The sequence below is a fragment of the Calypte anna genome, chromosome 2 (assembly GCF_003957555.1).
Source record: "Calypte anna isolate BGI_N300 chromosome 2, bCalAnn1_v1.p, whole genome shotgun sequence".
Lineage (NCBI taxonomy): Eukaryota > Metazoa > Chordata > Aves > Apodiformes > Trochilidae > Calypte > Calypte anna.
In genome coordinates, this window is record NC_044245.1 from 11,371,051 (window position 1) to 11,396,843 (window position 25,793).

The following is a 25,793-nucleotide window of genomic DNA, read 5'->3' on the forward strand; positions in this document are numbered from 1 at the left end:
TTCAAACGTTCTTTTAGCTGTACACTGAACTCAGTGTTATTTTTTCAATTGGTTGTGCACTTTATGGCAAGTTTAATCAAGATGTACTTGAACTAGAATTTTAAGTTAGCCTGGCAAATTGCCTTCATTGTATTCATACAGCAGCATACAGGGGTACTAAGGCTAATTAAAGCATTGTATTTTAACCAACTACTAAGAGATCTATTTTAATTTCTACTGCAAAATGTACTTGTAAGGTAAAGGCCATTTAACATGCCTAATATACCAGTACATATGTGTTTAGGTTTTCTTTTTGCATGATTGTCATCGTGACTTATTTTACAGGTACCTTCATGACAAGTTACATGGCTTACAAAAGGCTGTAGAGATGATTCAGTCTTACCTATGCTGTCTTTATGAGCCCCATCATCACCACACTGATTTTTCTGCTTTGTTTCCAAAATCCCAATAAAATAATAATAATAATAAATCCACTTTCAGTATAGACATCTACAGTCACTGTTTTCAGTACCCTTTGCTTACTTTACTTCTGACAGAAATCTACTATTATCAACACCGAAATAAATTAAGCATCAGCTCCTCTTTTACTAATTCATTTCTATTTCACATCTGTTTAGAGTAAGGAACCAAGAGAACAAATATTTTTTTGTTTTCTGTTGTCACCTGAAGAGTGAGAAAAAACAATGCTGCACAGAACCACAGAGCCAGACTAGAACAAAAATCCAGTAGAAGAGAATATAAAAAGCAAGCTCTTGCTATACCAAACTGTTTATAATCTTATAATAACAACTTAAGTACAAGGCAGTACTGAGCAAGCCCAGCAGTACTCTAGAAATTCAAATGTTTCACTTTAGTCTGCATTACAGCCCCTATGAAGCACTCCTGCTGTAACAGCAGTGGAGTTCACAGCATAAAACAGACTAGAAGCAAATCTCTTCCTCAAACAGGAAGAAATGCTTCTATTCTCTCCTCTGAAACTTTTACAACATTTATTTTGAGTAATTTTTTTATCCTACTTCTCTTTATAACTGAAACAGAGAAACGTGCAAAGCTGTAATACAGCTGCCAATGCACCTTTTTCTCCCCAGACAAGTATTCTGCCCATAGGACAAATTAATTAAAAAAAAATGTGCTTCAGATTCTTAAATACAGGTTATGATGTATTTGAATGTCATATGTCATATATACCTTCAAATGCCATTGGGAGACTCTGATCTATATATGTGAAAGAAACATATTTCAGGGGTTTTCATAATATGAATATTTCATATTCACCACTAATCCTCTGACCAAAAAAGACTGCTGACTTGGCTAGGGAATGCATCCCCTCCTCAGCAAATGTGCTTTGAAATTTCAAGGTAAGGAAAGAGGAAGACTACGCCCTTCCCCAGCTTATCCAATACACAAGCCTCAAGGTGCCTGCAGATACATTGTTCTTAAGGACAGAAGTCTGATGCATCATTGCTGCCATCTGCTGCATTTTTTTAAATTCTTCTGTGGGACAAAGTTATTTGACATAGTTGGATCCAGACTTAAAACCATGCCAAGCCACTCCCCTCCTTAGCATTCCCTGGAACAAGGAACAGGGAAAGGGGGAGGGAGTTACTTATAATAGTTTTTTGGTTTTTTTAAGAAATGCCATTAGTAAACAATCCCACTGTTTTAATTTCAGAATACAGTTGTAACAATACTTGCAAATTTTACAGCTATTGAGAAAACTCCCTCATCAGGTAAACAATGAACAAGATTTATACCTCTGTGATTTAACCATTATTGACTGCTTGCTATCTAGAGAGGAACTAAGTGCTTTTCAGAGACAGACCAGGGCAAAGTCCATTTTCCAGTGCCTTAACAAGCACTTCTGCTATCAACTAATGAGGAGAAAACCAGTGAAGCAGTTTAGGCAAGCAGAAACTTCTTCCAGTTTTCCCATATCCTTCTTATGTACAAAGGCACATTTTGTACTTGTTCCTTTGGTTTTATCTAAGGGTTCCAGCAATAATTTCTTTTTTTAAGCACCAATAGTGGACATTCCTTAAGTCACATTTCTCAATACTGCTTATTGTGGCATTACCAATAAAATGCCCAGCAACATTCATGTAAGCAGAATATACCAAACTGTTGTTATGCTTTGTCACTTGAAGTTCACTGTTTAACTTTCCAGACTTGATAAGTCTTAAAAACTTTCTGGCTATGCTAAAAACAACCAGCTGACTTGAAAAGCACTTTAATAGAACTTCATAGTCCAGGTCAGCTAGAAAAAAGGGTCTGTTTTAAATTTTTCCTTTATATTTTGGCTCTGGTGTACTTACCTACAAGCCTAAATACACCTTCCCTCTTTATGGCACCAAACTGCCGAAGTAGCACTTTCATAACCTGAACATTTTGTTTTTTTAAAAAGTTTAGTCCTGCACACACCTATGCAAAAGGCAAGAAATCAATATGCTTTTTAACAGGGGTACTCTTATCCCTTTACTTTCATTTTACATGTATCTATTCCTTGTCAAGGAGTAAGGCTTTATTCCACATACAGTCTTACAGATAAAAGTATTGAAATACAGTTTAGCCTTAAATACAAAATATTTTCACTTAAAATACAGTCTAGCTTCCTATATAAAATTACAACAACAGAAGTTACAGTAGTCCTTATAGCTTTCTGACATCTAACTTCCTTTATCCTTTTTCTATAGAAGTCATGCAATTTTAACTACTACTGAAGAAACAGTGACTATTCTGCACTCCTAGGCCACACCTGATGTTATGTCCGATGCCAATTAAGAAGAGCTACATCACAACAGATAGTGCAGTGTCACTAATGCAGGCTTTTGGAAACAGCTGGTCAGATTGCTTATATTTTGCTTCCAATATATCAAAGTTAAATGGACTGTTAAAAAGTTTAAATACACATTTTTCACATTAAAGAAATTAAACATTAGCATTACAAGTCATCTACAGGCACAGAACTATTCAGCTGTTTTCTTATGGTCTAAATCTGAGCAAAAACTGACGAGTACTGATCCTTCATGATGCTGACACTGTAGACATTCAAGGTTTAAACCTCACACTTCTTGTTTACATCTATTAATGATCTCTTAAATTATTAAATATCACCTACATGTTATACAAACTGCTATTTAACTCTTAACTGGCATATACTGTATGTAATGCTGTATACTGTCAAATGATCTGAGGATTATATGCTATATTGATTTTTTTACTAAAACATTACACAAGGTCATGTATAAAACAAGTAAACCTAATTTTCTCAGTCCCTTTCTATTCTGGGGCTTATTATTGAATGGGTTATAACAGGATTTTTGAACAACATAACTTGGCAGTTCTAAGCCAAGACATCCTTCTGTATTACCTCATAAGGAAAACATTACAGGAAGTACAATAAATACCCTTCTAAGTTTTCTGCCATGCTAGCTATTTTTCTTGTGCTTAGAACTAACAGTATACTTGAACTTATTTGGTACCTATGCATATTGCCAAAACCCAGCACACCACACTGATTTAAACTGCCAATAAAACAAGCCCATGACAACACCTGATAATTATTCAGCTAGGGAAAAAAGGGTTGATGCTTGTATCACAATCAGACAGCAAGTTTAAATGGCCCCTTGGTAATATCCTCCACTGAGACATACCAACATTTGCAGAATTTTACCACTAGATAACAAGAACCTCTTTCTAAAGTCAATTTCAAATCTCCACACCAGGTCTTCAATTTAGCCAACCAAGGAAGAAAATTATTTGGTCACTGGAAAGTGCTCTGAGAAGCCACACATTCAATTGTGGGCATGGCAGAAGACGAGTTAGGATCAATAAGAAGGCATAAGACCATGCCTTTAGCACTGAAAATTAATTAAGTCCTGTCTGGCAGAGACAGATCATAAGTTACCTCCCACCATGGCATCTGAGTCTTGGCCTCCTCCCTCAGAGACTAACCTTGAATTTCTAGCGAGTTAAAAGGGAAACATGTCTTAAATGCTGACTTTCCTGGATCCAGTCTGACAGAAAGAGTAATTGTCGTTCAGGATACAAACAAATCCAATTAGGTAAATCAAACAAATCCTTCGGGTAAGGTATCACCTGAAGTGATAAAGCTCTCAAGATTTTTTTAAAAGCTAGTAATAACAGCATGTTTAACTCCAATTTATCAAATCTAAAAATTTACTGGTATCCTTCAGATTATCTATCTTCAGTCTGTAAGAGCAAGCTACTATTAACAAGAAATTTACAAGGATCTTCAAGTTGTCTCTCTCCTTCAATTGACTTGCACACAAAACTACCCAAATTCTGCTGTTAAACAGTATTAAAACCAGCCAAATTCAAGAGGAGCTGTTGTTGGAAATGAAGCATACTAGGCTTGCAATCAATCTGTATTAGGCATTAAATAGCATTTAGATTTATAGCTACTTCAAGGCAGAAGAAATTATTTTGCTGACTTCACCATAAGGTCATGTGGCCTTTGAAAACTGTTGGTCAACAAGTAACCTCTGTATCACTAACAAAAGCAACCCTTGAAAATGATTTCTGAAGGGTTCCATCACATCAAAACTTTCATTTTGATTCAGTCACTACTGACTATCTGCTCATTACTAAAAGTAAAACACGTGCTAATTTTTGTGCCTACCAAAGGAAAAAGACTGACTGAAGTCATCATCATTAGGATAATTTATCACTAGTGTTTAAAGAGGTAACAAAAATTACTTTATATAATCACTTAACAATTAAGATTAATATAGAGGGGGCTATTTTTCCAGGATCTAAAGAGGTGTATCAAAATTTCCAAAAGGAAAACTGCCACAAAATTACTCGTACCAGGTACCAGCAGATGCTTGTAGAACAGCATAGTCAAAATAACCAGGGAATATAATTAAGCAGATTTAAGTCTTCTTTATAGACTTAGAAAACTCACCAGATACCATGGCAGTATGGCCCCATATCAAATATACACTGAAGGAGAGGATCACCACAGACAGTCTACATCTACAGAGGCAGCCTTCTGATGTCAAAATAATTACAACGCACAAGAAACAGTCAGTGCTTGATCAATGCAATCAAGTCAGGACTTCAGAATTTTTACACATTCCTATGCCATTTTCAGAAAGATGAAAGTGTCTTAATGATTTTCATTTGCTAACTTATTCCTGTACTCCATGCCATTTTTCTCACACTATAGCCTTGTTTGCAAAACTTGCAAACTGAACTGGCAAAGCATACTCAATGCAGACACCCCATTATGGAATGGATCATGTTGAAAACACCACCTAACAGCATAATTGGCAATGATTTTCATACACCAAATCGACTTTCTGATGCTGTGCAAATACTCATATGATGCTCCTTAACAAGTTACAAGTCTCATTTTTGGAATAAAATATTCAGCAAATGAACTGCTTTATTCTCAAACTAATTAGTTACTTGAAATGTTCCACTATAGCACTATGATATATTCCAAGATATCTGAACTGACATTAGTGTCCTCTACAAAGGAAAAGAGCAGACAGATTTTTCTAAAACTGAAAGAAATGGTCACTCTCTTCTCTCCAAATAAGCACAAAATAAATTAAGATTTAGATCCAAGGTGATATGTAATTTTATAAAAATTCTAACATGCCAAATGAAAAGCACATCAGTGTAAAGACTAATCAAACCACCTTTAGTACTAATGCACTTGTTTAAATTGCACAGACATTTTCGAGCTTTTGAAGCAAATCTGCAAGAGGCTCTTATGGAAGTTTACATACTGGCTTTTTGAAACGAATGCCCTGAGTACCTGAATAAATAAAAAAAAGGGGGGATGGGGGGGAGAGGGGTGCAGAAGAGGAACAAAAACAAAAACTCACCAGCTGGCTTATGAAAGAAAAGCACAAGTTTAGAGTGTTTTTCAAAATGCTCCTTAATAATTGCTGCAAGGTAAATTGAAGCAGCAAGCATCTGCTGCAAGGTTAAGCTGAAATAGCAAGCATCTGCTGCTTCACATATTACAGGCTAAGTGCCTAGTAGAATTTACACTGGAACTAAACCCTTCAAGTTGTCCAAAGAGGAAACATTCCTCCCAAGATACAGCTAATGATCAAAGATTAAAATATTATGTTATGGGTAGAGCTTACACACAAATGAAGTATTCACTCAACTGAAAGATACATACACACACTATGATTGGCAGCACTATCTGCCAAAAGCATCCCATAAAGCAACTTACTGGAGTCTGCCCAGTAGCACGGAAGGAGCAGCATGTGCCATTTGGCAGAACTAACCAAGCAAAATTCCTGTGAGAAAATGCAATTTCCTATTTGTATGAGGCTGCACTTTTTTCAATTATAGGTACATGCCAAGTGCATTTCCTGTATTTTCTTCACATGTTAATGTGTGAGCTAGAACCTAACTCAAGACTGATATACAACTGCTGCATAGCCTAAAGTCCTATGCCTTAAATGAGAGCACATTGTTTCAACTTGCAGTTCACTTAAATCCCCTGAAGGGCTGTAGTTAAGCTGAAGCTCCTACTCAGCATGGAATTAGCCACCTTCAACAGATCTTTTCAGCATTTTAGGTTGGAAAGCCATCACCAACTGTCACCTAAAACATGCCAAGGTACAATTTTGATTATGGCATAGTAAAAAAAATTGTTTAATGCAACACTTACACCAGGGGAATACGTAATTGTAATACTTACTAGATGAGAACCGTCCTTAACTTCTTGTACTTGCTGCACCTGCGGTTCAGCCACAACTTTAGTGTCCTGATCAGAAGTCATGAGCTGTCTGCTTTTTGGCTGCTCAGAGAGAACTTTACTGGTCACCTTTGTAAGCTGTGGAAATAGGAAGACAAAAGACTGTAAGTGGTTGTTGAAATTGCTGAGAACTCTGCCATTTCAGAGGTGCCATGCCGATTCAGACCAAAGACCCAGCAACACGGTCAGGATTATGCTTTCAGAGGTGCATTCAGAGAAAACATTAGGGCAGAAGGCAAGGATGAAGAGATCTTGCAGCTATGCTCAAGCTCCCAGTTGCTTCCTGCCTTGGGAGTGCAGATGAACACTGCCCCAGCACTGGGCAGGGAAATTCCACTGGGAAAGTTTCACTTGGTTCTCTCCTTAATGATTTAGATTGGTTTTCAAACACGACTTCTTCATACCACCTGGTAGACTTACTAAGAAGCAGTTAGACACAAACCAACCTTTGTCTTCTACAACTACTCTGTCACTTAATCTCTGCAAATTTTCAGAAGCATGTTACAACAGTTCTGCTAGATTAGTAATGCTCAGTGAGTTGTTCTGCTCCCTTAGCCTAAAATGTTATTTTTTGATTACACAAGTAGAAAACTGAGTAGAAAAATAAAGGTATGGCAGCAAACTTCACTTTGAAATTTGTGCTATTATTTAGTATTGTTATTTTAAAAAAAAAGTCCTTAAAAACCAGCAAGATCTCAGTTAAAGCATGAAGTCTCAGAAGATAACTACTAGGATGTATAAATCAGTGTAATTTAAAAATTTTTCTTTTCTAAAAGAACTATGAACAAGTTGTAATATGCTTTTTGAGTTATTTATTTATGCGAGATTCCAGTACTGCATCTGTAACAACATGTGAGAGAAATTCAAGCTCAATCAAATTCAATCAATTCACCTTCAAGCTAGTGACTCCAAGCTCCAGGGTGAGATTCCCTACATCTCCTGAAAAAAAGTAATTTAAGCACATGGAAGGCAGCAATATAATTCCATTCTCTAGCAGCATAAGCTCCTTTTATCTTGACTCCAAAAGGCTGGAGTTAAGAAGTATTTCTGTCTATGACATTATGGCCTTCCATGGAATCTCCTCTACACTATGTATTGAAATGGACAAAAGCAAAAGCTTTTATAACAACTGATGGATAAAGTCTAAAATTTTTATATAAAATTATTACATTCATCTATGAGCTGTCTCATGCACCTGGACTATGGCACTAAACAGAAGATATTTTGCATACACAGTTGAAGAAACAAATATACAGAAGTCTCCAAGAGGACAAAATACTCAATTTAGACTAACAGTTCCTTATCAGTTCATGCTATTGATGTAAAGTCTGGATGACAAACATGGTTTTGAATAAAATACACACACTGTGTTACTTCAGTATTACTGGAAGACTCTTTTCCTAACACCCTGAACTCTTCTTGGAATAGAAACTATTTAAATAAGGGATAAATGACACAGACAAAAAAACACACCAAGAAAAAAAAATCATACTGCCTCTCACATACAGTGCCACACACACAAAGTGAGTCTATATGGCAGAAAGTCTGGAATTCATTCAGGACGTTTGAGTTTTATAAAACAGAATAATCCTTGGGATTAAAGCAGTTTTCCAAAAGCAAATATTAAATAGCTATAGCCTGTGTTGCTCAAACCCACACATTGGAAGCTTTATGCCCATTAACACCATGTAAAGTGTTCTAAGTATCCTGGAGAAAGCTTTTGTTAATAATTTTTAAATAAACTGGGTTTAGCCTTTTGAATTTTTGTATTACTGTTTTTCTAGAAAGAGCACTAGACTGCTCACACATTTCGTATTTGCTGTTCACACTAATCTTGAGCATGCACATTAGTCCAGATTCACAAGTCACAGAAAGACAAATGCATCTCAGTCAGCAGTGATGTTAGCTGCTCAGCATTTTCATCCCCATATCAATGCCAAGGTGGCACTTTGCATCCCTCTACCTTGCCTGCTTATCTCACACATTCCCATTCCCTTCTTGGATCAGCCTGTCCCTGGTCATGCTGCAGTCTCTTCCATCCTCTGGTACATAAAAGAAAAGATCATGTGAGTCTAACAAATCAGAGTAAAGTTCCACTACACGTACATCCTTTGAAGCATTTGCTGACTGTCCATCAAGTGCAAAATATTCAGCTAAATCATTAATTTTGGCTGAGGACAGACAAGTTGTTGGCCAACTTGATAGATAACGTATGACTGCAACATGCATGCTGCAACTTCAGATTTCCTGGGCAAGGCCATCAGCAATTGGAGCAGCACATCACTCCACTGCTTTTCAGAAGTCCTTTAGATGAGATTACACAAGACACTTATCATAGGCTAGGTGTAAACTGAAGCTGTAGGCAACTCTGCTTGGATTACTCAGGCTGATATTATTATTAGTTACAAAAACTTGTTGCAATACATAACACAGAAAATCCACTCACCTTGTGAACAGATTTCTTTTTTTTATTAAGTACAAACCTATGTATTTAAGCTGCATTTTGATCATCAAGGAGCAAAATGCCTCTCAAGACAAGTGAGAGAGAAGTGTCCAACCTGTCTTCTAAATCCCATCCTTTTAACAACAATCAGCTATTACCTTTCTGCAACTGGCTAAGCAGTACAGAAAGACCTCAAATGCAGAAAGAGTTTGCTGTGCAATTTTCTTCCCTTAGTATGTCACACTGCTAGAGATCTCCAGGACCTCAAGTGTTCTGCTGGAAAATCCCAGCTGTTGCAATATACTTCAAACAACTTCATGTGCAGAGCTGTTCTGGAAAGAGTGCCATCAACTTTTCCACCACAGAGTTGCCATTTACCAATCTCTTAAAGCATAAAACATTTATGACTTCAGGCTTCCATGACATGTCAGAGAATAGTGTTTGTGGAAAAAAACAATGTTAATTCAGGGAGAGAAAAAAAAACACAGTGTTAAGGGTTCTTCATGGGATGATACAGCTTGTTTTTTGTTAGTATTGTCATATATCTTCATATGCAAGCTTATTTACAGAAATCACAACCAATATCTGGTAGTACTAGAAACTACAGATCAGGATTGATTGTTTGGCAATTTATCCTCCATGTTATTTTAATAATCAAATTAACCAACAAGTTAAATGTGGCCTTTAAATATAATAAAAATTATCCCACTGAAGAGTTAACTTACCCACTGTTTTAAAAGATACACTGAATTGCTGCAATAAGGAGATATTCAAGAGAAAAATGCAAGTAGGCAAGGCTGCTTGAGATAGAGATTGTAAAACCTGTGGCAGAAGTGAGCTGACAGAAGCAGAATACAATTTTCTTCTTCATTCAAATTATTAAAAAACCCAAACCCACATGAGAAACCTTCAGTAGCACTCAATCTCTTAACTAGGCTTTTAAATAACATTTTTGGTCTATAGCAAACAGTCACAATAAACACATCTTCCACAAATTATGTCTAGTCACACAGTCTGAAGAATGGCCTGCATTTATGAAATGATCTACAAGTACAATATTAAACTTCTGTAATATTATATCATTTCAATTCCATAAATGCATATACTAAATCTGCATTTTTTCCTTCTGGCTTGCTATTCAATCGCCAGAGTAATAAGTCAAACTCAACAACATCAGATACATGATGTCAAAAGGAAAGTTACTCTCACTACATGCAAATACTTATTTCCAGAACTACCTAATCCAAGAGAAAGTGCATGCCTTTACAGAAGCTTAACAAAAGCAGTTCAAACTCTTAATTAGGCAAGACACTTACACCCCAGAAGTTTAATATGCAGATAAAAACTCGTTTCTTTAGAATCTGCACATAAGAATCTGCAATGAAGTCCTCACTGTCCCTCAAACTAATACACTCCTCAGTCTGCTAGGTTACTGACTGCAACAGGAAGGGGAAGAGCATTTCAATACAGCTGTTTTCTCATTAGAACAAGGGCAAGGAGGACAGCAACTCTTTAAGAGATCTGTTTCTGAGGGCACGTGGTCAGCAGTGGTTAATCGGAGGAGTTCCATGAATATTCTCAGGAGGGACAGAGACCACCTGGCTGAGTGGCACAGGTAGCACATGCTTCAGCTTATTACTTTCCCTCTGCAACACCCACAACCACCTTCACAAATAAAATGTTGTGGGTTGTAGACAGTTTTGTTGTTTAAGTTGACAACATGGTCCTTTACTGGCAAAGTATGTTCAAATGCATCCTGTTATAAGAATTCCATCATTTCAGAAGTTATGATATACAAACCAGTAGTGGTCCACAAGATGCCTATACAGATAAGTGCACACAACCACATGATCACTCTTGTCTGGGAGCCAAACCAAGCAGAGCTCAGACTGCTCTCATCCAAAAGCCACATGTGTGTTACCGTGGTGCCAACATCAAGCTAACCTTTACACTGCATTTAGTTCAGGTTTAGGTATCTTATAGCACTGGCAGAGTTAATGTTCAACTGTCTGAAGATATTTATATAAACACTGCATCCACATACACCAAAACCTCACAAAGAGCTAGGAAGACACATCTACTCTATTGTTACATGGCTGAGGAAAACCAAGATATTACCTCCCCCCTCCAAAAAAAACCCAGCCAACCAACAAACTCCACTTCCATGGAGAATATACCCTGATCCTCCCACCTCCACTTTTATTAGAAGTAATCTCTAACTTCTTCCCTAATATCCAAAGTGTGCTTTTATGCAGACTGTTTTGCTGTCAAGAGTTACAAGAGTCTGAGCAGCAGCAGCATGCGTTCTCAATCAAACCAGCCAGATAGATCTGTTATTTAAAAACATGCAAAACCACAAACAATGCTCTAGGGCTGAGATCTTGCCTGCCAACTTTCAGCCCAGAGTAATCAGCCCTTAAAAAGAGATTTACAAATGCAAGTGCTGACAACTAACTTTCACACTGCTAACAGAACACACGGTGCAACAGAAAAGCTCACTAGAATAAAAGATCTTTTCACTGCTCTTGCAGTAAGCACAAACAAAAATAGACTGGAGTTTGGTTTTGTGCAGAACTCTTCTAGCAAACATTTTAGAAACTTTAAACAAAGATTAAGAGAAACTTTTCACTAAACTAATACAGAAATACACTTCCAGGAACATGAGAAAGTCTAAAATGTTTTCAAAACAGAGGTGCATTGCTTAACGTAAGCATCATACCAACCTTCCAGCTGCAGGACAGAAACCCTTTTCCTACCAGAGATAACATACTTCCTCACCAGCTTTCATGTCCTGATGTATCCACAAGGATCACAACACTGCAGCAAACGTAATCAGAGCTAGCAGCTTGGAAAGATTTTTATTACCTGATGAATACATCTCATAGTTGATACTAGAAATGAGAGATGCCTCTTTCAGGAGTATGCTACTCATTTAAACATTTCCTCCTGTTTAAACAAAATTTACCTTTATTATATCAAGTGTTTTGATTACCCAAGGCATATATTCTTATTCCAGGTAAAAATGATGATTCAGATATAGGATAGTTGAGTTTATAGAGCACCATCAAGAAAAACTGACAAATCTGAGTCCTGAAAGGCTGCAAGTTTCCCTCTGTTTCAGTGTTATGAACAGTTATACAAACTGGAGCTTGCAATTTGAATAAGAGAGCTATTGTAGAAGACTTTCAAAGAAAGATTTCAGCTGTTAATGCAAGAGCTGAACCAACACCCAGCTGCATGGAGCACATAACCCTTCTGCAGATGAACCACCCCATAAGGCTGCATCAATCTGATACAGAAAGGCTGTGACAGAACTCAGGGGTTCCCATATTGCCTTTCAAATCAGGAAATAATTCTCTTTACAGAACAGATGTGACAAAAAAACCCTATCATTCCAAGGATGGCCTTATTTAACAGAAAGTGTACTACGAAGTGGTTATCACAGTGCACAAAATAGCTGCAAATGAAAAAATTTAACAACCCTGAAAAGCACATTTGTCAGTGGTGATCTCTGCAATCACCACTGTGCTTCTGTCAGTTGTAAACTCTGTATTACACAACAGCAATTAAAAAGCTGACATGACATAAATATTTAGTCACAGCATGTGTCTACAGAAGGTAAATACAATACTACTTTTTAAATCATCACAAGGCTCTGAATTTGTTTAACTGCTAATTAGCTAAACAGTTGGAGAAAAGTTGAAAATCTAGTTTCTGGAGCTTAGCCTGACCCAGGCATTTTTCCAAGCCTGCCAGACAAGAATTTCAAAACATACATGCACCCACTGTACATGCTGGCATGGTGGCTGGAAAGTTAGATTTCAAAAATAGAGAAAAGTACCCTCTGATTTGTTTCAGTCTCCCTTCTTCACAAGAAAATTGCTTACAATGCAACTTTTTTTTATTCTTGCAAAGAAACATGGATACAAGCACTGAGGGAGAATCCACAACAGGACACTGGGGAGGTGTAAGGCATTTTAAAACAGACATGGTGACAGTGTAGGGAAGAAATGCACTGTCAGAAGACCACCTAAACCTTAATGCTGCACATTTTTAAAATTCTGCAACAGAAAATGAGCTCAAATGGTTTAGAGATCCTGCTGCATCTACTTCAAAAATGTAAGAACTTTCTATTCCTTATAAGGTTGATTAGTGCCCAAAACTGTTCTGAAATTGTCTTAATTCTCTCTTCATAATGCCTGAGATTTCTAGAGAAACCAAAAACCTTGCTTTTTAAACAGAATGCTGCATTTTCTTATTAAAAAAAAAATCTATGAAACATCTTACATGCGGTGTGCCTTGCAATGGCATCACACACCACAACTGATTAGACTACAAACCTAGAAAGTCAGATTGTTACAGTAATTAGTAGTCCAAGCAATAAGTTACTACACACATGATAAAATACCACAGAAATGTGGTGATACGTGGTAAGTACTCTGTACAGATGTATAGGGAAAAACTTTCAGTCAAGAGCAAGATAATCTACAGTAAGCAAGAATCTACCAAAATCTTACAATTTAAAAATGCCAGGAGTGTTTACCAAGACAGGAATAACCCCCCGAGAAGAAATTTTTGTGCCTGGTGAGAGTATCATGTGCCTTGAAGACAAGTGTGATTATGCCATGAGCAGTTTTTCAGTTTGCTTACAGCTTGCTCTCAGTTTTCAAATCTGAAACAGCCCTCTCTGACTGCAGGCTGAAGCACATAACATTAAGGAACCCAACTCATTAATTAACCAGGGTTGTTTCATGTAGCACATCCTTCATAAAGCCACAAGCTTGTTTTCCTCACTGTATGTTGACTAACAGCACACACCCTGCAGGTTATCCATGAGGATGTGTATTTAATGTCTATTATAACCATCATGTCAGATAAGATACTCTTTTATCAGATCATGATTTTGAAAAAGTACCAAGCTGTTAATGAAAATAAACCCTTGTGTGTTATCTGAGCAAACCCTCAAATGGCAAAGTTAAGGTTGTCAGCAGCTCAGCCCAGCTATAACAATTCTGAAATGAAAGCTGGGATGCTACCTTAATATGAAGCATTTATGGCCACACTTCTTCACAACTTCATGCTCTCCTGAAAGCTGTTTTATCTAATTGAATCTAGAATCACAAATTCTACATTAATTACCAAGGTCTACAAAGACCAGAACACATCTCACACTGTAAAAAAAAAGGTCTTTTATCTTTCGTAAGAAAGAGATCAGGAATTTGTCACTTGAGCACATTAGGCAAGTACCTCAAAGTATCATGATTTTTCACTAAATATTCCATCACTTCCCCCCAGTTAGGTTCATGAGCATCTGACCTCCTGCCTACCTCCCAGCCCTGGTGTCTCTATTTTTCCAGGAAAGAACACACAAACACATTACCAGCAAGGACAGCATTTAAATAAATTTGCACAAATCCCCCTTTTCTACCAACAATTAAAGAGAGAACTACAAGTAGCTGCTTGCACACACACTTCTGGGACCACTAGAAGAGTAGTAGAGGAGAAGAGACTCGAAGAACTGATGCAATTAATCCTTCCTTTTAATCCTACTACAGTTCTGAGTGACAACCAGTCAAGTCCACATCACTGTTGCTATCACTCTTGCCTACAAAGCACCACTGGTAGTTCCTACTAGGGGATTAAAAAAAAATAGATTATCCTTCCTGCATGAGTTCCCAAGAGAAATCCCTGCAGAACACACCTGTATTGAACCAAGAGTGAAAGAACAGGTCAATGCAAACCACTGCTCTTTTGTATTGAAAAAAACCCACCAAAACCCAACAAAACAACAGAAAACCAACTAAGCCTGACTACAGGGCAGCAATGCTGCAAAGTACCTAGAGAAGGACAAGTCTGGAGTTTCAGACCCTCTGGAGTCTGAACAGCTTTTTAGACCTCCTTCTGCTTCCAGGCAGAGTTAAATGAGCCTAATACTAGAGGAAAACTAACTTTTCATGTAATCCTCTAAAACCAGACAGCCTAAATAACAGACAAGTATAAAAAAAAAAACATGAAGTTTATTACTAGCATGGGTTAAAAGACACTGCAGAATGTCACGGAAGCACCCTCCTTCCACAAGATTTTAAAAAATTTTTTTTAATTATGAGGTTTTCATAAGAGCACAAGTGTCATATATTGCACTAACTCACTGCTCAAATTAATTTCATATAAAGCTCCAATCCACCTGCATTTATTCATTACATTTGACTACATCACAGTGCAACAGTGCCTGCAAATACAAGTCAATGCTAAGGTAATGCAAATACAGCAGTATTGTTTTTACTAATATACATCTTCAGCTGCTAAAATTGTTTACCAGTTACACAAATATAAACTCTAGATGCTTTGGTGTGATCTTTGTTAGATTAACTGAAATTCTCTGTAAGTCAAAGTTTCTCAATTTCAGCTACCTTTATGCCTCCAAATTAGTTGGGAGACTACTCCAGGCTTTTAATACAACACCCCTATTTAATGTCAAATATGGCTCCCTGACACAATTATTTTTTGCACCTAATGCAAACATTAGGAAAGCATCACAAAATCTGGTTTGGAAGTTCAGCACCATCAGATGCAAAAACTTACCTAATTCATCATCAGCTATCATCATCCACATTTCTTGTCTGCACTGAGGTGACCTGGGTTAGCAACAGGACACAACCACTATACACACACAAAGCAGAGGACTGAGATACAATAGACCAGAAGCAGTAAACTGAACAGGAAAGAAAATTAAACTTGTCCTGGAGTAGATGGGGCAGGAACTAATACCTGTTAGTACTAATGACAATGGATTTAAAAAAATATTCTTCATTTCTGTACTATTTTAAGTAAGCATTTTCTAAACAGTAGATGCTAACTTCAAGTCTTATACTCTAATTTATTTAAAATAAAAAACTTTACAAAAACTTCTGTAGATCTTCAGCCTTTATTACTTGTTTCCATAGCCAACCAAAACACCACATGAAGAGATTAACGAGGCTACCAGAAAAAGCCATGTGAAAAGACTTCTTGGATTTTTTTCTCCCAGTAAACCACAGTTCCATTTTGGAACATACCTTTTTTTCTAGAAGGTGAGTTTACTTTGGCACACTGCATACTAAGTCTGTCTCATTCTATTATGTCCTCTCTGAACTCATGCACACATGAGGAATCATTATGCAAGAATAGTATCTTGCATAATAATGTATTTTCCTTGTTTCCCTTCTCTCCTCAGATTGCTCTCACTTAACCAAGCTTTTTTTTTTATTTATCGAGTCTGCTTGAGATTAATCTTTCTATTCCATTGCTGAAGTAACAATCAAATATGCTAAGAGCTCATAGAGAGTCGTAAAATTTACAGAAACTGTTTCACTTTCAGAGGCAGTTTTCATTGTAAGACTGATACAGACTCCTGACTTGAAGAAAAAAATAAAAAAGTATCCTGAACGTTGATGGCCAGCACTCACCAGCATCTCAGGATGCAGTAAACAGACCTGTCATTAAGTTATTTTCTCCCCAAACCAGAAAGTTCTACTATATTTTACTAACTACTTAATTTTTTTAAGCTGTGTTAATTTATGCTCTCAAAGAAACACCAGGTATTTAAAACACAGGACACATGACAAAGTGCCAGCAGCTTTAGTACTTGCTTACAGGGAACGAGTTAAATGTTGTGCATGAAGAATATCAGTTTAGCAATGCTGGGAACAACAAACTTCCTTGTTTCAAATACTGTATGTTCCTCCTCCTGATTTACCAATGTCATCTTCAAGTTTTCCACACACTTCACTACTCTGCTAACCAGATGATGGCCAATGTACATTCATGATGCTGTCTGCAACCATAGGCAACATAGTTAATGAAGAAAGGAAGTAACCCAGCTCTGCCCAGAAAGATTTTATAGACAGCACCCTCTTCAGAAAAATTCAGGTGACAGAAGAGGATGCAGAATTTTATTAAGAAAGGCATGACCAAAACCATCACTTGAAATTATAAGGTTAAGATTTAGTGCAGCTCCAAGGGTGAGGGTAGAAGTCTGATGTTCTTCAATATGTCTTATCAAGCTTATCATCTTAGAGTAACCATACTGTTAAGATAACCATGTTATTCTGATTCAAATCTGCAAATAGTGCTGTGCTTAAACAAGAGGACATCAAAAACTGTATTAGGAACTCCTAGGACACTATTTTAGTACTTCAAATTATTTTTTGAGACGCACACATAGCTTCAAAGCCAATTTGATAGATTCTTCACCACCACATCTTAAGACCACATAATAAATGCCTAATTCAGGGAAGCAGAAATCTAACGCCAAAGATCTCGTTCAAATTCACTCAGAACTACAATTCTGGAAAAGATTTGACATGGACTGATGGGACAGCTCTTAGAGCACTGCTGGGATACATCTGCTGTCAGAACAGCTCTGAGAAGTGAGGGAGAAAATGGTCCACACCTACGTAAAGTCCAGGTGGGAGACACATATAGAACCAAATAAGATGCTGACAATTATAGTGGTAAATTAAAAATTGTCATGCAAGTTCTCTTATCATTCCCAATAACAATGTATACAACAGTCCTTGACTCCTTGTTAAAATAATTGAAGATTAACAAACAATTTTTCTGTAAAACATACAGTGTAGGATAAACTCCCCTGAGGCTTTGGGGTTTTTTTTTAATTAGATGACTTGAAAGGCATTAATTTACCTAAAATATGTTATTTTAAGTTTTGAAACACGCTCAGCACAAAACCTAAACTGAAATTAAACTACTTACAGAAGAAGCGTCATATACGGTTTTGTAATACAAAAAGGAAGCTGATGTTTTTGCCAATGATTATTTCATTAACCTCTTTGCCAAAAATAGAATTTAACCCAAATAATCCAGTCATTTTAGTATTACTTCCTCCTTCTAGAAAAGCCAGCACCCCCCATTACAAGCTTCATTGAAATGAGAAGCAACCCTTGCTTACTTTTAGAAGACTGTATGGAAGACTATTACTTATTGGGTGCACATTTGTTCACAAAGCACCCCACCTCTCAAGAGTATCACTGTAATCAAAACTACTGGTAATTCAGGTTTTGACTCCTTGCTAAAGAATGGACTGTTCCAATATTTGACCTTGGATTTAAGGACAATAATTCTTCCCTGCAAGTCAAAATAACTGGGCACAGACTTCTAAAATTTCCACTGATTCCTTGAACCAGGTAGTTAAAATGCCTGACATCAATTAAGAAACAAAGCTATAACAAAATAGATCATATGCTGAACTGCAACAGGTTAATTAAAAAAAAAAAATATTGAAAAAAAATATATATACCATTCACCATGCTGCTTTAAACAGCAGCATGTTGACCATTTTCTGTCCCTATCTGTTGGGTAGCAACAATAAAGAATGGGAACAAAGCTCTGAGAGAAGACTGCAAATTATACACATACAGGTAGCTATTTCATAAGCTGTAGTCCTTAACACTTCAAGTTAACTGTGTCCCAATTCATTCTTCCCTTTTGCTGTTTTTCTAATTTGCAGAATGAGAATCAGAAACAAGTAGGATACAAAGTGTTTGACCATAAATCTTCAGTGCCAGGGTATGAAAAAGCAAGCTACTTTGGACATTGGCCTGTTGATTCATCAGATCCTTGTTTGAACAGCAGTCAGAGCCAGACTCTGTTGTGGGGCAACCTGCGACAGCATCACAACCTGTCAAAATATGCTTGTGGATACCAACACTGAAAACAAAACCATAAAGCTGCCAAGAAATTTTATTGTAAAGCTTCAGGCATTTTGTCGAGTTCCTGATGAATGAGATTTATCAAATGGTTAAATAGTTTTTCATCACCAGAATTACTATTTAACTAGTATTTTGCTGTTTGAGATTCCCTTTCAGATCACTGGCATCCTATGATAATAAAATACTTGAAAATAGAATGCAGAATATTAGGTCTGCTGAGAAATACGGACAAATACTTCCACAGAATAAGAGAAATCAACAGTTTTTGGAAGAAAGTTTGTAACTCCATTACCAAGACATCCTTTACTATCAAGAAAGTATTAATACTCATCATTGTTGCTTATTTCCAGAAGTAAGCAGGGAAGAGCCAGTCTGAAATTAAGGGAGAATTTATCTAAGCAAAGGGAAAATACTGTTCTGATAACTGTGCAAGAAAACAAGAAACCTAAAAGCAAAAATGAAATTATACAGTATCTAGACTTGCAAAAACCCAAGCACAAGCTTTAGATAAAATGACTGTGTTCTCTACTACACCCAAACTCGGTATATTTTGGAACAAGTCCCACATGAATTACTGATAATATCTGAAGGTGTAATTTCCAAAGTCTTTATATTGCCCATGCTTGCTATTTTCAATAGTGAAAGTGATAAAAACATTTTAGGAAGGAGCTCCTAAGAGATAAAGCTATTCTAGATCCAATTAATCATAAGCTACCATGCCAGATGCATGCCTATAGCTATCTGCAGGCATCTACATCTATACAGTCCAGAACAAAAGCTATGTGGAGTTACTACCACATTAAATATATCTGCACTGAATTCAAGGTATCTATCAATCCCAGGTGGCCATAAAGGCAACCCAGAATAAACCTCTAGTGTAGGGTATCCTCTGGGGGACACCAGCACCTTACATGCCAACAGCCTTATGCTAATAACAACAAAGCTGCTGGAAGTGCAGAGGTGGCAATCCATTCAGCTTATGAACGAATGATTCCTTTTGTATTACATCATTCAGCTCCCCATTAAGGAGCTGGACTGGCAGGATCCAGAATATGCATAGCCCATCCCTCCATGGTAAACGAGTGTTGGAATAGATTAAGGCTCAAAGAAATTGGTGATTCATCAGGGTGTCAGAACAGCGTTTCCCCGATTCCCCGCAATGTTCTAGGCCGAGTTGCCAGCCACATACTAGCAAGCCCAGTCAGACTTCCAATTTTGGAGTTAATAGCTGTTCCTGAAACACATAGCCAGACACAAAATACCTGCAGCAGCACACATCACAGAATGAACACCATCAGGGCTATCCTAATCACACAATTATGCTGTGTGACAGTCACACCTAATTTAAGTACTCCAAAGTACTTCTGTTGTCTGCAGGTATCACCCTGTAGCACCTGCTTCTTAATGGAAGGGGGGGGACAACACACACAGAGAACACAGACCTGAAAGACCAGTGAAAAAACAGATTATAAATCCTTGTCTTCATCACATCCCCAAAAGTTAACAATTATCAGCTGTGGGCCAATTAACAGAATTCGTTTCTCTCTTGCAGAACTTGGCTAGACAATTTAAATGAATGGGTGACAAAGAAATCAGCTTCTGGTCTCCTGTTCCTACCAAGTTCCTCAGACTCACCAGTTTCAGATAAATTTTAATCATGAGTCACTCAAAGGCAGCAAATCCTTAAAGGAAACAGACTGTTTGAAGAGCAACAGGTCTTCCATCAATTATCCAGTATTTACAGCACCGAAGTATTTTCATTGACCAGGTGAATATCACTGAGTTTGATATTCAGAGAAAGTGCTCAGCAGTATTCTGGTTTCATGTTTGACTGCTATGATACACTAGCTTCCTTCACACAGGAAGATAATTAATATATAGGAAAAGAAAACAATTTCCTCAAAACACCAGCTTACAACTGTATTTACAACATCATTAATTGAGACTTTTGATAAAGCCTGCTATCAGTTCAGGGGAGGTTGGGAAGCTGGTGTGTGTGTTTGTACATGTTCACTTTCTTCAGGTTATCACAAACTTTAAAAAATGCTAGTTTTAAGTTTTACATCACTTCCCACTCCCTAATTTAATGACTGGTTTATACAGTAGAAATCCATCTGTCTAGATCTTGTTTTCTATAGACCAAAATGGCAGTATTAGTATTAGATTCAGCATGTGTATGCCTTGTTTTGACAACATGGCTCAAATACCTCTTAGGGGCCTTTACTAGAAGAGTAGGTTTTACACTCTTCTACTCAGCTCTCCACATAAAATTGCCTCTTACAAAACTGCAGGGGGATGGGTTCATTTTCTTCCTTACAACGTCCTATTTTGCAACATCCTTCCTTTCCTGCTCCTACCTGTGTGTCCATTTTGAATGCAAATACAAAAGATTGACTATATACAGGAATAAATGCAGCCAAATACTATTTTTAATAGTTATTTCTAGGAGTTAAACAAACTTCATGTATAAAAGTGTCATTTGCTAGTAAATGCTTGAAGGAACAGAACACTATGGAAACCACATTTTTTACAATGTCTTACATCATATAACAGTTCCTCCCATGTGCATGCACAAACACACACACACACATCCCAAAGCTTGATGTTATCTGGACTATAAACTGTGTTTATTTCCTTTCTTCATCTGGTGTCTCTTACCATTTTCTGTGCCAGCTTTTGCCTTCTTGATGCTGCATTTGTCAGCTACTTCTACAGCCCCTTTTGCACCTTCCTTTACAGAGGATCTCCAAGACAAGAATGCTCTTGAAGGAGATAAGGCTGATGACCTCAACAAAACCTGCTCCTTCCAACACAGGCACAAGAAAAGTCAAGTGCTCTATATGTTTATTTGCATACCTTATCTGTTAATTTAAGAGATAGTGAATGTCTGATCAATACGTACAGACACCACAGAATTAAACATTAATAGTGCTGAAGTGCAAAAAATCCACCTAGTTTTAAAAAATTCAACTGATGAAACATCTATACGTAATTATTTTGTTCTTTATAACCCCTTTTGTGCTACCTTTCAGCTGTCATTTTAGATTTGTCATGCAGTATGGCCAGAAACATGGCTCTTCTGTGTCTAGCATGTGCATTTTGTGAGGTAGTGTAATAAATATTTAACAAAGAGTTTATATTACCATGCCAATTAAGCTCACAACTGATTTAAAGCCCAAGCCACTGCCAGATATGAGACTCCATGAGACTTAATAAGAGACGCAGCAACAGATCTCCTCAGAACATGCAGATCAGACAAACCTGACTGTATTTATTTTGCATTTCAGTAAAATAGACTGAGTAGTTAATGTCACTCTAATCAAGTAAAACACCAGTCAGAAATTGCCTACATGGTTACATCTCAAAAAGAAAAAAACCAAGAACCTCAAATCTCAAAGCCCTCACAACTACCTCTGGCTCCCGATCTTCCATCTTGCTCTGTACTGAAAAAAATTTAAGTTCCAACTGCATATCTAAACAATACATATGTACACAGCAGTCATCCATACCTTTCTATATGCATATCTGCATTAGAGCAAGCCATAAAATGCAAGCAAAGCAGAACTCAGTGGCACTAACACCTTTATTCCCTTAAGGCGTTTGTGTGTAAACACTTGAAAAAACAAAGAACTACAGGAGAAACAATTCAGCCTAACCCAGAACACTGTGTACACTTAAGGACTTGATTATATACCATGAAAATATGCACTTGCTTATTTAGGAACATCCAAGAGGTAAAATAGTTTTCTATTAATTTATGCAAATCCCTTCAGTTTCAAGAAGGATTTAATTATTTTTTTCCCCCAAATGTAAGACAAATTAAACATCATAATTTCAGCTTCCATATTAATGGTGTACACTCATAAACAGCAACATGCCTAGAATAGTAAATTGCCCATAAACATTGCATATAAAATACATATTGTTTTCTGTAGTTGCTTTATCAGGCCTCACCCTAGTTTCCTCCTTCCTTTCACTTCCAACAACAACAACAACAAAAAAAAAGAAAATATGGACATTCTGCTAATAGCTAGAGTGATTAAGCTGATTAGCTTCCTATCTCAAAAATTAACTTGAAGAACTGCTTACAAATCTGCAGGAAACAAGTGAAAGTTCAACTGATAAAAACAGTTACCAGATTAGAATTAAAACCCAGGAGTTGTGAAATCCCAGCAAGTTTAAAAAACAGAGCACAACGCGCCTTGACCTTTGAAAATTTATCCAAATCTTAAAAACTAGTTAAGTTTGATACGACACTTAAAACCACATGAAAGGCTGAAGGCTTTCAATAGTGATCCTGAGGCATTGCTTAAGCAAGAGTCCTACTCCAGTTTTACCAAGGATTCAGACTGAGGCCAACGAAACTAGGCCAGAGACAAGATGCAGGATGGGAAGCCAGAATTCCCAGGGTTTTACCCCAACCATGACTCAAGTTTAAACAGTGGTTTTGAAACCAGCTCGCTCTCTGTGGCCACAGGCAAGTCTTAACCACTTTACCTCAATTCTCTGACCTGCAGAATAAAAATAATTATACTTACCTGCCGCACAAGAATCTTGTACAAGATTGTTTGGCAAGTGCATATCTGTTTAAGCTGCGGACAAGGCTATGTAGTAATTTTGAGCATCTGCACAAACTGAAACCGAGAGTGAAAACAACTCAGCCGAAGCAGCCAGCCAAGGCCCCATGACAACCAAAGCTGAGGGACAAAACACTGTGTGGCGGCTGCGTCAGGACTGCTCCTGCCTGCTCTGCGCTACCGCTCGCACTCTGCCGGGGCAGCCGGTCCGCTGCCCCCGCACACCCCGCTGCCCCCGCACACCCCGCCGCTCTGCTCCGGACGCGCCTCGCACCGAGAGCCCGCCCGGCCCGGGCCGAGGAGCTGGCACCGCCCGTGATGGCCCAGAGGACGAGGGCTCCCTCTGCCTCGGGTGGGCAGCCGGTGGTTCGGGCATGCCCCCGCACCCGCTGCCCGCGGGGACCCGCGGTAACGCCAAACCGACGCGGAGGGCAAAGCTCGCTCGGCCCCTGCCCGGTCACCGCTCGACGCCGGGGCAGCGAGGGCTGCTCGGTGAGGCCGCAGTGCGGGAGCGGCCCCGGCGGCCCGCCCCGGCGACTCGACCTCTCCCCGCCACCATCAAGGCCCCGAGCCGGGATCCCTCCTCCTCCCTCCTACCTCTCCCCCGGGAACCGCCTCGGGTGGGAAGATGGCGGCTCCGGCCGCCTCCCCGGTGCGAGGCGGGCGGCGGAACGGGGGGTTCCGCTCCCCCTCCAGCGCCCCCAATCTCCCCCTCACACCGGGGGACGGCGGCAGAACGCGGGAGCGGCCCAAGCGGACGCCGCCGCCGCCGGGAGGGCGCGGGCCCCGGAGGCCCCTGGCACTCACCTGTCACCAGCAGCCGCCGCCGCCCTCGGGCCGGGCCTCGACGGGGAGCAGACGGGCGGGCACGGGGCGGGTCTCTGCTGGCTCCGGGGCCTCTCGCTCCTGCCGGGCTTTCCGCTAGCGCCGGGGCCTCTCGCTGCGCCGCCGCCGCCGCCGGGGCCTCGCCGCCGCCGGATGCCAGGAGGAGGAAAGAGGAGAGCGGGGCGGGGGCCGGGAGGAGGAGCAGGCGGCGGCAGCACAGCGGGGAGCGGGGCGCGGAGGAGGAGGCGGCGGCGGCGGCTCCGGGGCCCGAAACGTCTCCGAGCCGAGACTCAACCACCCGCTCGCATGAGAGACCCGCTTCCGGCTCCCGGCGGAAGTCCCTCCTCCGGCGGCGGAAGGGATTGGCCGGCGGCACCGCGCGGAGCGGCGCGCTCGACCGGCACCAGCGCCCGGGGATTGGCGGAGGAGGCCCCGCGCGCGGCGTGACGAGCGGCAGCACGTGACGTGCCTGACGTCACCCGCTCTGAATGAGCGCGCGGAGGCGGGCCGGCGCCACACGCCCACCCGAGGCTTTTTAGCTCCTTACGCTTGCCGTAACCCCGCGGCGGAGCGGGGCGGAGCGGGGCGGAGCCTCCCCGGCGGCAGTGGCTCCCGGCACAGCCCCGCCCAGTCCCGTCCCGCACCGCCCCGGCATGGCCCCGCCTCGGCAGAGCACTGCTCTGCACCGTTCTGCAGCGTTCTGCACCGCCCATGTGCAGCCCCGCACCGCGCCCCGCACCGCTCCGGGCTGGGATAGCGGCTTCTGAACGTTCGTCATGCACTTTGCGGCCGAGGCGCGGGTCCAGCAGCCCCCGGGGCCCTTACAGAGCCGGGCCGTGGCTGTCAGGGCACCGGTGCGTTTTCCGTGTCATGCAGGGCAGGGGTCGAATAGCGGCTCTGAGCTGCCTGTCCGGGGGCTGCAGCCCGGGGGCTCCGGTTCGGACCCTCCGGTTCGGTCCCTCCGGTTCGGTCCCTCCGGCGTGGCAGTGCCGGGCCTGGCTGAGGGGGCTGGGAGCGGAGGAACGCGGTCAGGTTTTGGGGTGACTCGGGGCGCGTTGTGTCACAGCAGCACCGGGGGGCTCAGGCACCTGTCCAGCCCCTGCCACGGAATATTCCGGCTCTTCAGGAGCAAAGTTGGGAAATTGCGGCTTCAAAAGAGAGCGAGAAATGGGATTTTGGGAGAGGAGTGTTCAGTGAAGGAGACTTCTGTCCCACGTGGAAAGCTGTGGAAGCTGGGAGGCCGTTCTCTCTGTGGGACACTTCTGACTCCTGGCATCACTTTACCAAGTTTGGGAACAAGATATCTTCAGTTATATAAAACTGCAGCGAATTCCAAGAGATTCAAGAGCTCTTTTGCTTGACCAAAGAACAAACAAGTCCTGTTTGTCAGTAGTTGTCTTACTACCAGTTACTTAGTACGGTTCATAATTTGTATTTAACTGCAGTTAACGAGGCAAATGGAAAACGTGGTTTCATCTCAAGACTTAAAAAAAACC

At 40.0% G+C, this 25,793-nt stretch overlaps 1 protein-coding gene across 2 annotated transcripts in view; it reads right to left on the bottom strand.

Annotated features, from left to right (window-relative positions):
• The window catches only part of LARP4B (La ribonucleoprotein domain family member 4B), a 53,540-nt gene extending 28,913 nt beyond the window's left edge, over window positions 1-24,627 (bottom strand). For both annotated transcript variants that reach the window (XM_030444115.1, XM_030444114.1), the window contains exons 1-2: window positions 24,280-24,627; window positions 6,689-6,823 (exon numbers count right to left, since the gene is read on the bottom strand). In XM_030444115.1, the coding sequence (XP_030299975.1) occupies window positions 6,689-6,769 (81 nt within the window). In that variant the 5' untranslated portion in view covers window positions 6,770-6,823; window positions 24,280-24,627. The remainder of the gene's footprint in view (window positions 1-6,688; window positions 6,824-24,279) is intronic.
• Between the last annotated feature and the right edge of the window lie 1,166 nt (window positions 24,628-25,793).